The 14,503-nt window shown below is 45.2% G+C and overlaps 1 protein-coding gene across 5 annotated transcripts in view; it reads left to right on the top strand.

The window, feature by feature from the left end:
- The window catches only part of ACTN4 (actinin alpha 4), an 81,250-nt gene that overhangs the window by 56,045 nt on the left and 10,702 nt on the right, over nt 1–14,503 (top strand). For 3 of the 5 annotated variants that reach the window (XM_031963142.1, XM_031963140.1, XM_031963144.1), the window contains exons 5-11: nt 3,003–3,090; nt 3,897–3,975; nt 4,996–5,077; nt 6,691–6,776; nt 10,680–10,772; nt 10,921–11,151; nt 11,626–11,773. In XM_031963142.1, coding sequence (XP_031819002.1) covers nt 3,003–3,090; nt 3,897–3,975; nt 4,996–5,077; nt 6,691–6,776; nt 10,680–10,772; nt 10,921–11,151; nt 11,626–11,773 — 807 coding nt within the window. Of the gene's footprint in view, nt 1–3,002; nt 3,091–3,896; nt 3,976–4,995; nt 5,078–6,690; nt 6,777–7,371; nt 7,458–10,679; nt 10,773–10,920; nt 11,152–11,625; nt 11,774–14,503 lie in introns of all 5 variants that reach the window. The other 2 variants (XM_031963143.1, XM_031963141.1) reach the window with 1 other exon arrangement.

Here is a 14,503-nt window from a genome sequence, read left to right as displayed (position 1 = left end):
CATTGGATTTTTATGTCCTGATTTCTGAGATGTGGGCTAAGGATGACTCATTTTCCCTCACAGGTTATTAACATGTATTATCTAATCTTTTCTTCAGCCAGCACAAACATAGAATTTCATTTTATATCCTTTTGAGAACCTTATACACTTAGTCTATAGAAGTGGGCATTTCCTTAGGTAAAAATCTGTCTGCTAGGACAGAAATCCTCATTTGCCTTCACCAACTTCATAGATTCATGTGCTGGCAGCATAGTAACACAAACTTTCCTTTCTGAAGAGGTTCCATCCTCCTTGTTGCTTTCAGCTCAGAGGCCATCCAGCCACTTGCATTTACCTGTCTTGTCTTGGAGAGACTGGGAAGACAGAACATTTTGCATTAAGGAGTCTGAGAGAAGAATTCAGTTTTTATAGGGGAATAAACAGTAGCTTTGGAGTCTATAAAGTTTAGTTCAAATCTTAAATTCTGCTGCTTACCACCCTTGACCTTGGGCAAATCCCTTTGCCCTCCATTTCCCGTGCCTTTGCCTCAGTTTCCAGATATCAGAAACAGAATTAGATGATATTTAAAAATCTTTTTGGCTCTCAGTTCTTGATTCTTTTGAAATATAGAAGTATTATCACTCATGCTTGAGGTACAACAGACGTGGAATTAACAAAGTTTATCTTTCTCCATTTAACTTTTTTTTTTAAATCAAGAATATATATTTTAGCAACATTTGCCAGTAGAAGTTTAAAGACATGATATTTCAACATATTTAATAAAAATTATTTAATAATTTAACCTTTATAATAAGAAGTATTTAATAATTTAATCTTTACTAAAAAGGTGTATGGGATAGTTCATTCTTGGCCACCAAATTATATTTTATTGGGTTCTCCTTAAGTCTCTCAGGTACTAAAAATTAAAAATGAAATTGGGGGGGAAGGGGGGAGAGTTTACTTAGAAAAAACAGTAATTTACCTTCATTTCTCTCCTCTACCACTTATTTGGTGGGGGATAATTTATTTTATCATAATGCCTCACTTTATTACTATGAAGAGGAAGAGATGTTATTTTGGTACTTGTTAGACTTATTGTCTTCAAGTCAATTAGCTAAAGCTGGGTGTACAAAAAAGAAAGACCTTTCCCCCTCCCCCAAATCCTTGCCTTCACAAGTATATGTATTCTCTCTAATCAGGGGAGAAAACCTATAGATATCTCTGTACACTCACAATCTATACAGAGCAAAAGAAGCTAATATGAAAGGGAAGACATTCCTGTAGCTTAGTCTTGGAAAAAAGCTAGGAAGTAGAGTTGAGGGACAGAGTACTAAGCAACCATGCGTGTAAATGCCCATATGGTATTGGGAGATGGGCCCATTGCTTGTATGAAGGGTCTGAGCTATATGGAGACTAAAAAACTGGGAAGAGGCCAGACTGTGAAGAGTTTTCCATGAGAGACAGCCTGTCGGTAACAGGGAGTCTCTGGAGCTCGCTGATGAGAGTGGGTGACAGTCAGACCTTGACAGCCAAATGGACAATGATTGGAGACTGGAGCTGGTAGAAATGTTCTAAGTGACAGTGCCTGTAACAGGAGGCAGCTGTATTGTATCAGAGGAGAAGTGGAGACTTGTATGAGCGATATGGTGAAGAGAAAAATGACCAGATTTGAATCAGTGTAGTGAGTGTGAATGAGGAATCAAGGATGACAGCTAAAATTATTATGAGTCCAAGTGAATGGGTAAGTAAGTAAAGAGAAAGGACAATTTGAAAGGAAAGATTAATTAATTGATATTGAGCCATCCAGGTTGAGGGGTACAGGAGGCAGCTGGATCTGTGTGATTTGCTCAGCAGAGAGCCCAAGACTGGAAATTCATCTATTGAAATGATGCTCATGGGAATTGATGAAATCAGTAAGCGAGAAAGAGAGTACTGAGCAGTAGGAGAAGGGGTCTCGGGGCAGAAAGGCACACCCACTGTGAATAGATGTAACATGGACTCTAATGTGAGATCTCACAAAGAACAGCATCATAAAAGCTCACCCTTGAAAAAAGAGAGGATCAACAGCTTTGGAAGAGTACAAAGAGAGAGGAAAGCACTTTGATCAGCTCTGAAGAAGAGGATACCTGAGGACAGGACAGTATTCTTCAGTGGTTCTGCTGTACCTTCCCAGGTTTTTCAAATGAGGAAGGTTTTTCCATGGGGAATGACCATTAAACAGGTGGGGGAGGAATGATAGAGTGTGGGCCACAGAACAAGATATGATGAGCTAATGGCCTTCAGTTTTTAGAGAGGGAAGATGGCCACTTCTTCATTGGAGATGGGAGCAAAGGAGATGTCTGAGTGATAGAGAAAGGGGGGAGCTCTCAGCAAGGAGAGGAGAGGTGAGAAGAATTGGGACAGGAACTATGCTACAACAAACTAATTAGGGAGGAATAGAATATTTGTCTAATGAGGGTCAACATGTTTTCATGATATCCTCCAGCTCTATTCAACTACCTGTGAATAAGAGTGAAGGAATCACTCAGAGCTGGGAATTGGTAGAAAATTATCAGTAGTAATTTGGAGATGGAGATGGGAAATCAATGATGGTGGAGAGAGGATGTACCAAGGAATCGAACTCGAGAAGGGGGAGGCAAGTATAGATATGAGGCACTGAGAAAGTGGAGGCCTCAGTGAGGATGGAGAAACAGTTGGTGGGGAATCACAAGGCTGAGGAAAGATTATGATCAGGTAGAGAAGTTTGAGACACCAGAGTTTTCTGTAGGAGGTGGTTTTGAGCTAAGTTTTCCCTGAAAAAGGAAGTTGATTATACCCATGGGTGCCTAAAATGGAATAAGAAGGGTTAATGAGGCTGAAAAAGGGAGTGAAGGACTGAGGAATGACTCCCAAGAGAGGAAACAAGACCATTGGCATGGAATTGTATATGTAGAAAATCGTTGCTGTCATTATTGGGTTGGTGTCCTGCGGCAGCTGGGGATCAAAGTCTGCCATTCATTTTTGTTGCTTTTTCTGTCTCACAGAAACCTCTGCCAAGGAGGGTCTCCTCCTCTGGTGTCAGAGAAAGACTGCTCCGTACAAGAATGTCAACGTGCAGAACTTCCACATCAGGTAAGACCCGAGGATTGAGACTATGTCTCAGGCCCTGGCCACTCTTCTAGGTGTGGGGAGGAGGGATCTCTCAGTGAGTGCACAACAAACCTAGACAAGACTGCTTGTCAAACCATGTTTCTGAAATAACATCATTTCTTGTTATTGAAGTCCTTTATCTTCATTGGATACAGAATCTGGGATGTGAAAGTAACACTCAGAGAGGTTAGAGGGTTGATGAGGATCAAAGCTGGAAGCTGGACACTATCTGGTCCACTACTTGTCATCTAACAGAGGACAAATTTAACAAGAGCATAAGGGACTCGTTTGATCCCCACAACAACCCTATGAGGTAGCTGTTTTTACTTCCATTTTACAGGTGACAAAATTGAGACACAGAGAAGTTAAGTGACTTAACCAACACCACACAGCTAGTGAGTCTCCAAGGCATGATTTGAACTCAGGTTGTCTTTTCTCCTAGTCTTGCACTCTATCCATTGTGCCATTTTTATATCAGTGGAAAGAATAGTGATGGCTTTGTGTTCAGAGGACTTGAGTTTCATTCCTCATTCGGTCAGTTTACTCTGACCCTGACAGAGTGACCTTTGATCTTAGTATAGTTACTTAATTCTCTGCTCCTTGGTTTCCTCATCTATAAGGTTAGGAAATCAGACTTGATGGTCTTTGAGGGCCTTCCAACTCTGTGCAGTGTCTCTCTCCTGGTTCTCTTAGAATTAGTCACTAGGTGTGAGACTTTTAAGTAAAATCTGCTCCTAAGGTACTAGAGAGGAGACTCATACTTGTCTTTTTTTTCTCCCCCCCCTCAGCTGGAAGGATGGTCTTGCTTTCAATGCCCTGATCCATAGGCACAGGCCAGAGCTGATAGAATATGACAAGCTACGGAAGGTAGGTCCTGAGCCCCACTTGCCCCACATGTAAAGCATACCCCACGGCTGAGTGCCAGGATCACTGCCACCGCCTTTAAATTCCTGTCTCCCTTGGGCTCTCCTAGCATTGCTTAGGCTCCATAGGTCAGTGCCGAAAGAAATTTGTCCATTTGTGGCTCCATTGTGGACACTGTCACTCTTGAAATCCTGAGGCCTTGTTATTCATTTAAAACCAGGCCCTGTCCAATTTAGCTATCCTGCCAGGTCTGCTTCTGCCACTTATTAAAGACGTGTCCTAGGCTCAGTTAGGGACGGGTAAGCCTGGTCCTGATCAGGTCTTTGATAGCTCTGCTCCATTCGAAGGAAGCTCCTCCAGTCCACCCTTTAGACATTTCTCATCCCTTCAAATTTCCAGTTCCTATGTGAGATGCTGAGACACTACCTACAACAATGCAGACAGCAAAATCAGGATTATACAAGAGTAGAACGTGATAGAGCTCTTGAAGGCAAGAGCAGTTGCCAAAGGGTACCTAGAAGTAACTTGAACTTGTGCTAGAGGCTCCCTCATGGAGTTGGGGCGAGGCACAAATTTACAAAATTTTGGAGGCAAGAACATGGGTGTTATGTTGAGAGCACGATGAAAAATTGGGATTGTCCAGAGCCAAGGGGATCTCTGGGGACCATGGCAAGGCCTTGAATGCCTTCCTTTAGTATTTGGTCCTTTACTTTGGAGAGCTCTTGGGAGATGGGAGAGGAGAAGAGTGAAGAAGGACCTGATGTATGGAGATGGCATTATGTGGATTCCTTGTCAGTGTCTGGTTTTCCCCACAGCCAATTCTAAGATGAGCTCTACCCTCTGATTGGCGCAGTCTTTCCACCTTTTTCTATCAACACTGGTGATGTTGAGAGCAAACACTTGGAATAGGTCACAGCACAAGAGAAGCCTAAGATTGCCCTCTTACTCCTGTCTCTTTCCTCCCTGGAAATCATCTGTTCTCCCAGCCCTAGTAGATCACTCACCTTCTTGTGTTCCCTCCAGGATGACCCTGTCACAAACCTGAACAATGCTTTTGAAGTCGCTGAGAAGTATCTGGACATCCCCAAAATGTTGGATGCTGAGGGTAAGCACTTGGATTACTGGCCTTTCATTCCCTTGACATTTGTGCAGCAAGTCTGTGCTGAGGACCTGCTTTTTGCCCCTTTTTTCAAAGTACTTCATTATAAAATAAGATAAAATAAAATGAACAAACACATAAAACAGAAGAGTGCGTTTCCATGTCATATGGTAGAATGAAGATCCATGATGTCAACTTGGACAGAAACAAGCCTGCAGCGGTCTGGCTGCTGCACAAGGACTCAGAGAACCACAAATTGCCATCACCTCTGTTATTTTTGCTTTGTTACACATTTCTCAGACACATTTGAATCTGATTTAGGCTGCACCTCAGGAGTTTTACAGATTGATTTTTGAAACTTCTAGTCTGGATAGGAGCATTAAAAGGTGTCAGAGAAAGGAGAAAAGTCCATGTCTGACAGGGTAGTCAGAGAAAGTAAGACTTGATTTCTGAAGGATAGGTTGAATTTGCATGGAGGACTTTTTAAAGCTCTTTTTTTTTTTTTTTTTAAATTTCTAAGCAAGGTGCTAGGTATTGCCAGATGATTCAGTGAGTAGAGGAAGACTCATCTTCCTGAGTTCAGAAACATATTAGCTGAGTGACTCTGAGTAAGTCACTTCACCCTATTTGACTCAGTTTGCTTGGAGAAGGAAATGGCAAATGTATCTTTGCCAAGAAAATCCCAATTGGGGTGACAGTCAGACAAGACTTAAGAGCAACAAAACAAGATGTATATCTCACCCCTTCGTCCATATTGGCCAGAGGTCCAAGGAAGCCCTTCCTCAAGGCAGACAGCCATAAACTGTTCTCACTGTTTTATGGCGTTCAAAGCCAGTGGAGCTTGGTCCTGTTTTTCCCCATGGGCAGGATTTAGCCTTGGGAGTTTCCTATTTCCTTCACCATGGGAGGGACAGTTAGCCGACACATTGGATAAGATGCCAGGCCTGGAGTCGGAAAGATTCCTCTTCCTGAGTTCGCCTCAGACACTTGAGCCGTATGATCCTGGACCAGTCACTTTACCCCATTTACCTCAGTTTCCTATCTGTGGAACAGTCTGGAAAAGGAAATGGCAAACTGCTCCAGTATCTTTGCCAAGAAAACCCCAAGTGGTATCACTAAGAGTTAGACTAGGCTGAAATGACTTGAAAAAATCCACAAAACCTTAAGAGCTCTCCTGAAAAGAGAAAGCTTCCTTTGGAGCAGCCCTGTTCCTTGTGCATAGTCAGTGATCTGATGGGCCTTGGTGAGCAATCCTTCTGGTCTGGTCTTTTTTGTGTGTGCAAGCTTAGGAGCTTCCTATATACCATACCAGTGAGACAGTGCACAGAGGATGTCAGGCCATAGAGTTTATCTTGTTTGGTCCTGTCATTTTACAGAGGGTTCATCTGAGGTCCAAAGAGGGACAGAGGTGAACCAAGATGACACAGCTCATTAGTGGGGGCAGAGCCAGAGCATTTCTGTTACACTAATGTTGTCTCCTAGGCAGCTGCAGCCAACCGCTTTCCTGGTATGTCATTGAACGTGGCACCCCTGTGCTCTCTTCTCTTTCCTTCAGCCCCCATCCCAGTGAACAGGTATACCCTCCACCGGCTGCTTTAACCCTTGTTGTTCACTTTCAGACATCGTGAACACAGCCCGTCCTGATGAGAAGGCCATTATGACTTATGTGTCCAGCTTCTACCATGCCTTTTCGGGAGCCCAGAAGGTACCCGACGAAGAGGGCTGGGCCTGCCTCGCTGTCCCTCTGCCCCTGCAGCCTCCCATGCTCACCTTGTTTCTCTTGCAGATGGCAGTGGCCTCTTGCTGACTGGAAACCATTCCCCTTCCCCTTGGTACTTGACTGTCTGTTTCCCCCCAGCAGAGCCAGTCAGACTGCATCATTGGGTATAGAAAAATGATAATTGTAGGCATTGAGTCTGGGGCTGGCCCAGCCCCATTATAGTCCTGTCTCTTTCACACACACACACACACACACACACACACACACACACACACACACACACCTTCCATCATCCAGGCAGATGTCCAGCATTGAAAGATGTGGTTGGAAATGGAATTCATCATTTTACAGCTTTTTGGTCCACATTCACACCACCTGAATCCAGGAAACCAATTTGTGGAGATAGGAGGAGCCACACAGGCACACACACCAGAATCTTGTAGCCAAGCTGGGGTTTGGTTTCCAGTCCAGAGCAAATGCTTGTTCTCTTCTCCTGCATGAGCCCAGGGCCCTGGCTCCAGCTGCTGCCCCTGCACTTTTCACTCTCTCCTGCCTTTTTTCTCTCTCTCTCTCTGCGCAGATATTGTGGGCACTCTGAGGCCCGATGAGAAGGCCATCATGACTTACGTGTCCTGCTTCTACCACGCTTTTTCGGGGGCTCAAAAGGTGAGCTTTGGGTAGGGGAGCCCTTGATGCTGCAGCCAGTCCTGTGTTCCTGTGAGAGCATTTACCAGGGCAGAGATTGTATCAAGAGGCCACTCTGGCTTGTACCTGACTCTACATTTTCTGCCCCATCAAGAGCAATAAAGCACTGCAGAGTGAGTGGGGCTGGTGCTCTTGTCGCTTCCTTCTAAAGGATTCTAGGCTGATATTGGAGTGCAATATTGCCCCAGATCAGCCCAGGGTCCTGACTGGCAGGGTTACCAGGATATGATTGGGGAGGAGATGCTCCAGCTAATCCCAGCCTTTCTCTCTGACACGATGAGAAAGGGCTATGTTTGCCTTTGACATCTTAAGATAGTAACAGAGGAAGCATCCTGTTGATATTCTTCCCTTCTGAGTGTTTATTTCACCAGAGCTATTCTCTTCTCAACAGCTATTAAACAGTCTCCCATCGCTTTCTTTATGCCCAGGATGTGAACTGTTGTCACTGTTCTTTGTATAAGAGCTCTGGGTGATATCTGAATGACAGCTTTTTCACTGTAATCGATTTTCTACCAGCTCACAAAATTTTAGAAATGTTGCCTCCTGTTCCTCCTTGGTTCAGTTCTCTGCTTATCTTCAAAGCATTCTTGACCCAGAGTGCCCTCAGAAAGCCATGGAGGAACTAAAAATTCAACAAAAAATACCAGTTCATTTTATCATGAATTCTTCCCCCATCCCCAGCCTAGATTTTTGTGGAGGTTGAGGAAAGAAGAAACCAGCAGGCCAGGTTTGGCTCTCCCAACTCCAGAACTGCTGTAATGTGGTCTGGCCAGTATAGCTGAAGCCAGAGGCTCACTGAAGCTCAGCTGTCTTGATTGAGCCATTGGTCTCCTTATCCTCCCAGCCATGGCCTCCTCCAAGTCCCAGAAGCTTGGAGAAGAGACGCTGCAGTCCAAACAGATCAACCCAAAACAGGGAGCCTGTGATCTTCTTGATACTCTGCGTCGTCCTTACGATGGATGGGTAGCCAATTCTTAGTCAGCACAGGTTCTGTGGAAAACTAGGTTTCTTTCTCTTAGTCATCAGGTGCTTGGGTTCTGTGATTTTGCTTAGATTTGGGTATTGGAAGTGGACTGTGGGGAAGGGCAGATAGGTTGTTGGAGGACATGGTTGTCATTTCAATACTATGTGACTTTCCCAAGAACCTATTTGTGCTATTTGATTCTCACTTCCAAGTTCTCTGCCTGTTCTTTGGGATAGAGAATCAAAGGAAGTCCAGAGGTTTTTACAGGTGGCAAATTATATACTTTGCAAGGAACTCTGAGATAATGGGCTGACCAAGTGCTAAAGTGTGGAGTCCACGATGTGCCGAGGTGGGAGGGAGGGGAGAGCACTACTGTGCTACCCCAAAGCATTATTAGACCTGTCCCTTGTTTGCTTCTGGGATAGGGGGAATGGGATCGTGTTGCCACAGTGTGGATATTCTCAGTTCTTTCTGGTGAAGAGTCTAGCTCCATAGCCCTTGTCCTTCCACTCAGCCCTGCCTGGTCAGCTGTCACTGGGAAAATGCCTGTAGGGATTTCCCCCTTGAGGTGGGAGGGCACCACACCTGTCTTGTTGCCTGCAATGACAAAGATCCCGACTTTCAGCTTACGTTGTCGGCTCTGTAGATGCTATTGAGAGTCTTATTGGATTGGGAATGAATGGTAGCTGAAGAAAGGGGGAGGTTACACAACATGGCATCTTCACACACTTTGGGCGACCTCTGTTTTGCACAAAAATTAAGGATTAACATTCATCCCTCCAGCCAAGACTTCCTTGTGTCGGTGCTTCCCCTTTCATTCTCTTTGGAGAGTTTTTCTGCATTGGCTTATATGTCGCACCCCTCGCATGGCGCTCTGGCTTCTGTTAGCATCTTGCAGCATGTGCCAGTGTGCCCCAGAATGTGTGTGATTGTGTGCATATGTGTGCATGCACACATACTCCCAGTTCTTGCTGTAGGCTTCCTTTTGGCTGCACTGGGATGCTAGCTGTGTCAGTGGGGGTGGGGACCGGGGAGGACATTTAGCTCAAGCCGTTGATTTCCGTATTAGAGTTGGTGATTATGGAGGCCCTCGGTAGATCACCTCCCTAGCCTTTTCTGTTTTCCTTCCCCATCCTTCTGTAGACCTTCCTCACTATTTCTGTTGCTGTCTGGCTTTCAAGTCCTCCTCTTGGATCCTTTCTGTGCTTCCTGAAAGGTACCTGTTCTCTCCACTTTCCTTTCTCTGTGTGATTTCCCACTCCTTCCTTAAGTTCCTTGATTTGTGATCTTTTGAAGAAAGTAGCTTTGGCCATAGGGAGAATAAAAAGATAGGGCCAGGTCAGTTGCCCTCAGATTTTTTTCAGGATGTTGCTCAATCATCCACAAGATGGAGGAGGCTCCCTTGAATTCAATCTCTTTAATTTCTGTGACTGTGTACCTCTTCATCCCTGAGAATAATTTTGCTTCCTTGTGTTTCCCATAGGATGTACATTCTGCTGGGAGAATACTGAGGCTGTTTGAGGGAGAGGGACACAGTTCTTGTACTGTGCATTCAAACTAAGGCACCATACAGGCTGTCCACTTAGCCAGGCCACTAAAAGAAGACCCTCCAGGCTGACCTATCCCATCCCTTTCACATCTAAAGCTCTTAGATTAGTTCCATATATGTCTCTTGGGGACATGGCTCCCCTTGAGAAAATAAACTCTGCCCAGCATTTCCCAATCTCCTCTTAATGGCATGCCAGGCTGTCAGATGAATTCATTTATCAAAAAGAAAAATATGGGATTGACATTACATAGAGGTGTCAGCCCCAGAAATGCCAAGCCTGTCCAGATGGGCAGAGGACTTTTAGCCAGGAACTTCTGTCTAACACTGGTATTTGGACATCTCTTCCTAACCTGGCAAAATACTAGCCAACAACATTGAAGCTGGTTCCATCTTGGACAACTGGGCAGTTTAGGAGCTTTCCTTAGGAGATAAGTGTCAGTGAACTCTGCTGCTGCCAGAGTTTTTTGACTTCAAGTTTTTCAGGACTTAATCTTGCTTGGGACTGACTTGCTTCCTTTCTTTCCTCCTGTTCTGCATGGTAGGGGGACTGGGAGGGGTTCAGGATAGGGGAGGGACAGTTGGTTACCTGGCTCAGCAACTTCACAAAAGGGACAGGGAAGGTGTTCTACATAGCCCTGACTAGCTCTTTGTCTCTTCCCTATTCCATTAGGCTGAGACTGCAGCTAACAGAATCTGCAAAGTGCTGGCTGTCAATCAAGAGAATGAGCACCTGATGGAGGATTATGAGAAGCTGGCTAGTGATGTAAGTGTCCCCTCTGAGAACAGAAGGGAAGGGCCAGACCCACTACTATTTACATATGGCCATAAGAATGTATATACATGTGTGAGAGGGAGATCCTCCAGAAATTATAGCCTTACCAGCACAAACCTGGCCTTCCCTGACTCCACAGCTGCTGGTGTGGATCCGACGTACCATTCCTTGGCTAGAGGACCGTGTGCCTCAGAAGACCATCCAAGAGATGCAGCAGAAGCTCGAGGACTTCCGTGATTACCGGCGGGTGCACAAGCCACCCAAAGTGCAGGAGAAGTGCCAGCTGGAGATCAACTTCAATACTCTGCAGACCAAGCTGCGGCTGAGCAACCGCCCTGCCTTCATGCCTTCTGAAGGCAAGATGGTGTCGGTAAGTGACTGTTCAGAAATCACTACTTTCTTTCAGTACCATTATCTTCTTTTGGGTGTTTGGGAAAGAGCCTGGGATTTCGAAATCAGAAGCTAAATCCCTCTAGGGCTGTTTACATGGTGTTCATCAAGTGACTTCCCTTCTCTGGGCCCATGTTACCTCATCAGTCACATGAAATACCAGATAATTTCCAGTTTTAAGGTCCCTTCAGCCTTGAGTCATTTGATCCCAAGATTGACCTAACAGTGAAGGGAAAATGTTCTTACACAGGAGAGCCTTAGGGCTCTTCCAGTGTCATGGAGTAGGTTAATGGCCTGCTTGCCATTCTTTGAGTAGAATTCATTTCCTGATTTAGTTGGCTCAGTAGGGTATCTTAGCCCAAATCTCTCTGTCCTTGTCTTTTCTCCATGAACATAAAAGTGAGCTTTCATTCATTCAGCGACTCTGAATGATCTCTTTCAATTTGATTTCTAGGACATCAACAATTCTTGGCAGCACCTGGAACAAGCAGAGAAGGGCTTTGAAGAGTGGCTGCTCAATGTGATTCGGCGGCTAGAGCGGCTGGACCATCTGGCAGAGAAGTTCGGGCAGAAAGCTTCTATCCATGAAGCATGGACTGATGGTAGGGGTCCCTGGGTCGGTTGGTCAGTCTTTCTATCTCTGACTTTGGGGTGAGGGAAATTCTGCTCCAGCTCCACAGTCTGAACATCCCTTCAAAGAGATCCTGAGGGAGATAGGCAGGCAGGAGGACCCGTGCTGCTAGTTGGGGGTCCTTGAGGGCCCATAAAACCTCTGCCGTGGTTCTCACACTCTGATCCTGGGATGACACATCTCAGATTGATCTTCACACAATCCAGTAATTCAGAACATACTATATCTCAGGATCTTTTTGGTCTTCTCTGCTGGCCAGCTCATCCTGGCCAGGGAACAGCCATGGCAATGACCTGATCCTTGTTAGACTGACAGGTACATTTCACCAACACTTGAGCGGTTAGAGAATGCTTTCCTCATGAAAACCTTCAGAGGCACAAAGTGAAGAGATTGTGCCTCCCATTTTACAAATGAGTGAACGGGTTCACTCAGAGTGGTTAATGGATTTTCCCATTGTCTGGTCTTTGGCCCCAGTCTCAGTGGGAAAGACCCGAGGTCAAGAAGCATATTCTGAACCGGAGCCCATGCTCATGCTCCCCTCCTTCCCCAGGTCCCAGACCTGCCTGAGAATGATGCTTCTCCTAGGAGATGGTTTGGGCTGCCTTGTCTCTGAGCTCTCCTTGCTGGCTCTTCCATTGGCTGAGAGCGCTCACTGTATGTCCTGCCAGACTCCCCATGGTGATTCAGCTCCCTTCCTCCAGGGGATGTGCCAGAGCGATTAGAGCCTGAGGAGCCTGGCATTAGGCCTCCTCTCTTCCCCTCTGTTTAGTCCCTTACCCTCTTTTCTTAATCCCCTCAAGAAGCCACCCTCATTGTCTGTGGCTCAGAATTGTAGAGATGGCCATTTTTCAGCCCACCTCAGCAGTCAGACTTGGATGGGCACCTGAAGGCATAGAAGTTACCTGCCCTCTTCAGGTGGTCTGGCTGAAGCGGGCAGCTTCTCCAAAGTTTGTGCCTCCTTCCTGGTCCCTGTGCTGTCCTGGTGACTCCAGAAAAAGACCTTAATCTCTCTGGGCTTATATGTAGAGAAGAGAGAAATGTCTGCTCAGCTTGGAAACCAGAACGTTGGCCAGTTAGATGTAGTTGATCTTTGTTCCTGGGTAGACCTCTGCCCTCTTTCCTATTGGCCTTGTCACTCGGCTGATCTGGACTTCTGGAGAAGCCGATTTAATCCCGGCATTACAAAGTTTTGTCTCCTTTGTCTTTAGAGTCATCAAGACCAAAATTCCAATCTGACCTCAGGCGTTTTCCTAGCTGTGTGGTCAAGTCATTTCACTTATGTGTGTCTGTTTCCTCAACTGTAAAATGAGGAGGAGGATAGTCCGCACCTCCCCAGGATTGATGTAATAATGATTAGAAAGCACTTAGCACAGTGCCTAGCGCATAGTTGGCTATGAATGAATGCTTCTTTTTGTCTTGTAATCTTTTTGCAGCCCCCTTCCTCTTTCTTTGTCCTGGATAGTTTGTGTAAACATAAAGGGGGGAGGGGACAGGGTATGAAAAAGAAAATATCAACTCCAATTTTTGAACCCAGGTCCTCTGCCTTCAGATCCAGAGCTTTTCCTCTTTGCAGGCAGAAGAATCCCCACTTCTGCTACTTGCTTGATTCTGTAGGCAGCCACGTGGGTTGGCTGTAGGAGACTTTGGAGCCCAGACATGTCAAAGGACTCTGTTGAAGGGTTTGTTGCAAGCCATAAACTAAGAAATGTTGCCAGGTGGACTTCTTCCTTGGAAGGGAGCTTCATCCTCCATTTCTGCAGTGACACTGACAGAGAAAGTTACAGGGTGTGCTGAGAATCACACAGTTTTTAGACCATCTCTGAACAGTTGTATAGTTCTCCCTCCACATGGGGAAAGAGCATTGTCTGATGACCAGCACGTATATTTATGACTGAGATGACAGCATTGCACAAATCTGGATATTCTCACTATAAATGAAACCCCAGAAGGAGGAAGAAAGTTGCAGTTAAATGAAGATTATTAGAGAGGAGCTAGTTTTTATCATGTGTTGTTATTTTACAGGATGGTTGGTCATCTCATATTTCGGTGCTCATGATAAGTATGTGCAGAAAAGATCATCTAAAAACAATTCCTTCTACAGAGGATAGAGAGGCAGAGACATTTTATGAAGCTCTCCATTGAGTACCTGTTAGCTTTAGGAATAAAGCCAAATTCTCATTGGTCATGTAAAGCCCCCTCGCAACCTGCTTCCCATCTAGCCATTGCTACCTTCTAATCTTAGATTCTGTGATCCAACCAAACTAACCTTTCTGTTCATGACATATGATATCCCATCTCCTTTCCATTCCTTTACATAAGTTGCGCCCCCCCCCCCAAAAAAAAAACTTGGAATGTACCCCTTCTGACGTCAACCTTTTACAGTTCCAAGTTTTCTTCAAAGCTCTGATGGATAGAGAGAGAAAGGAGAAGAAGCCAGGCTGCATATGGAGGGAAACTAAAAAGACAATTAAACATCAGAGCAGACAGGCTAAGCTGTCTAGTCCACAGCAGACCACATCTTTAGCTTATGCCAGTGACTGAAAGGTCTAAAGCATCCCAAGATACTTTTGTGCTTTGTACCATTAAAGAAAAAAGGGCTTTTGATTCAGTTGAACAGAACACAATTTCTCTTCCATCATGACATCTTCCACACGCCTATCAAAGTGACATAAGGGTCCTCCAAAAGATACCACAGAGATCT

This window comes from Sarcophilus harrisii, chromosome 3, assembly GCF_902635505.1.
Source record: "Sarcophilus harrisii chromosome 3, mSarHar1.11, whole genome shotgun sequence".
Taxonomy (NCBI): domain Eukaryota; kingdom Metazoa; phylum Chordata; class Mammalia; order Dasyuromorphia; family Dasyuridae; genus Sarcophilus; species Sarcophilus harrisii.
Note: the sequence above shows the minus strand (reverse complement) of the source record. Positions and strands in the feature narration are given on the sequence as shown.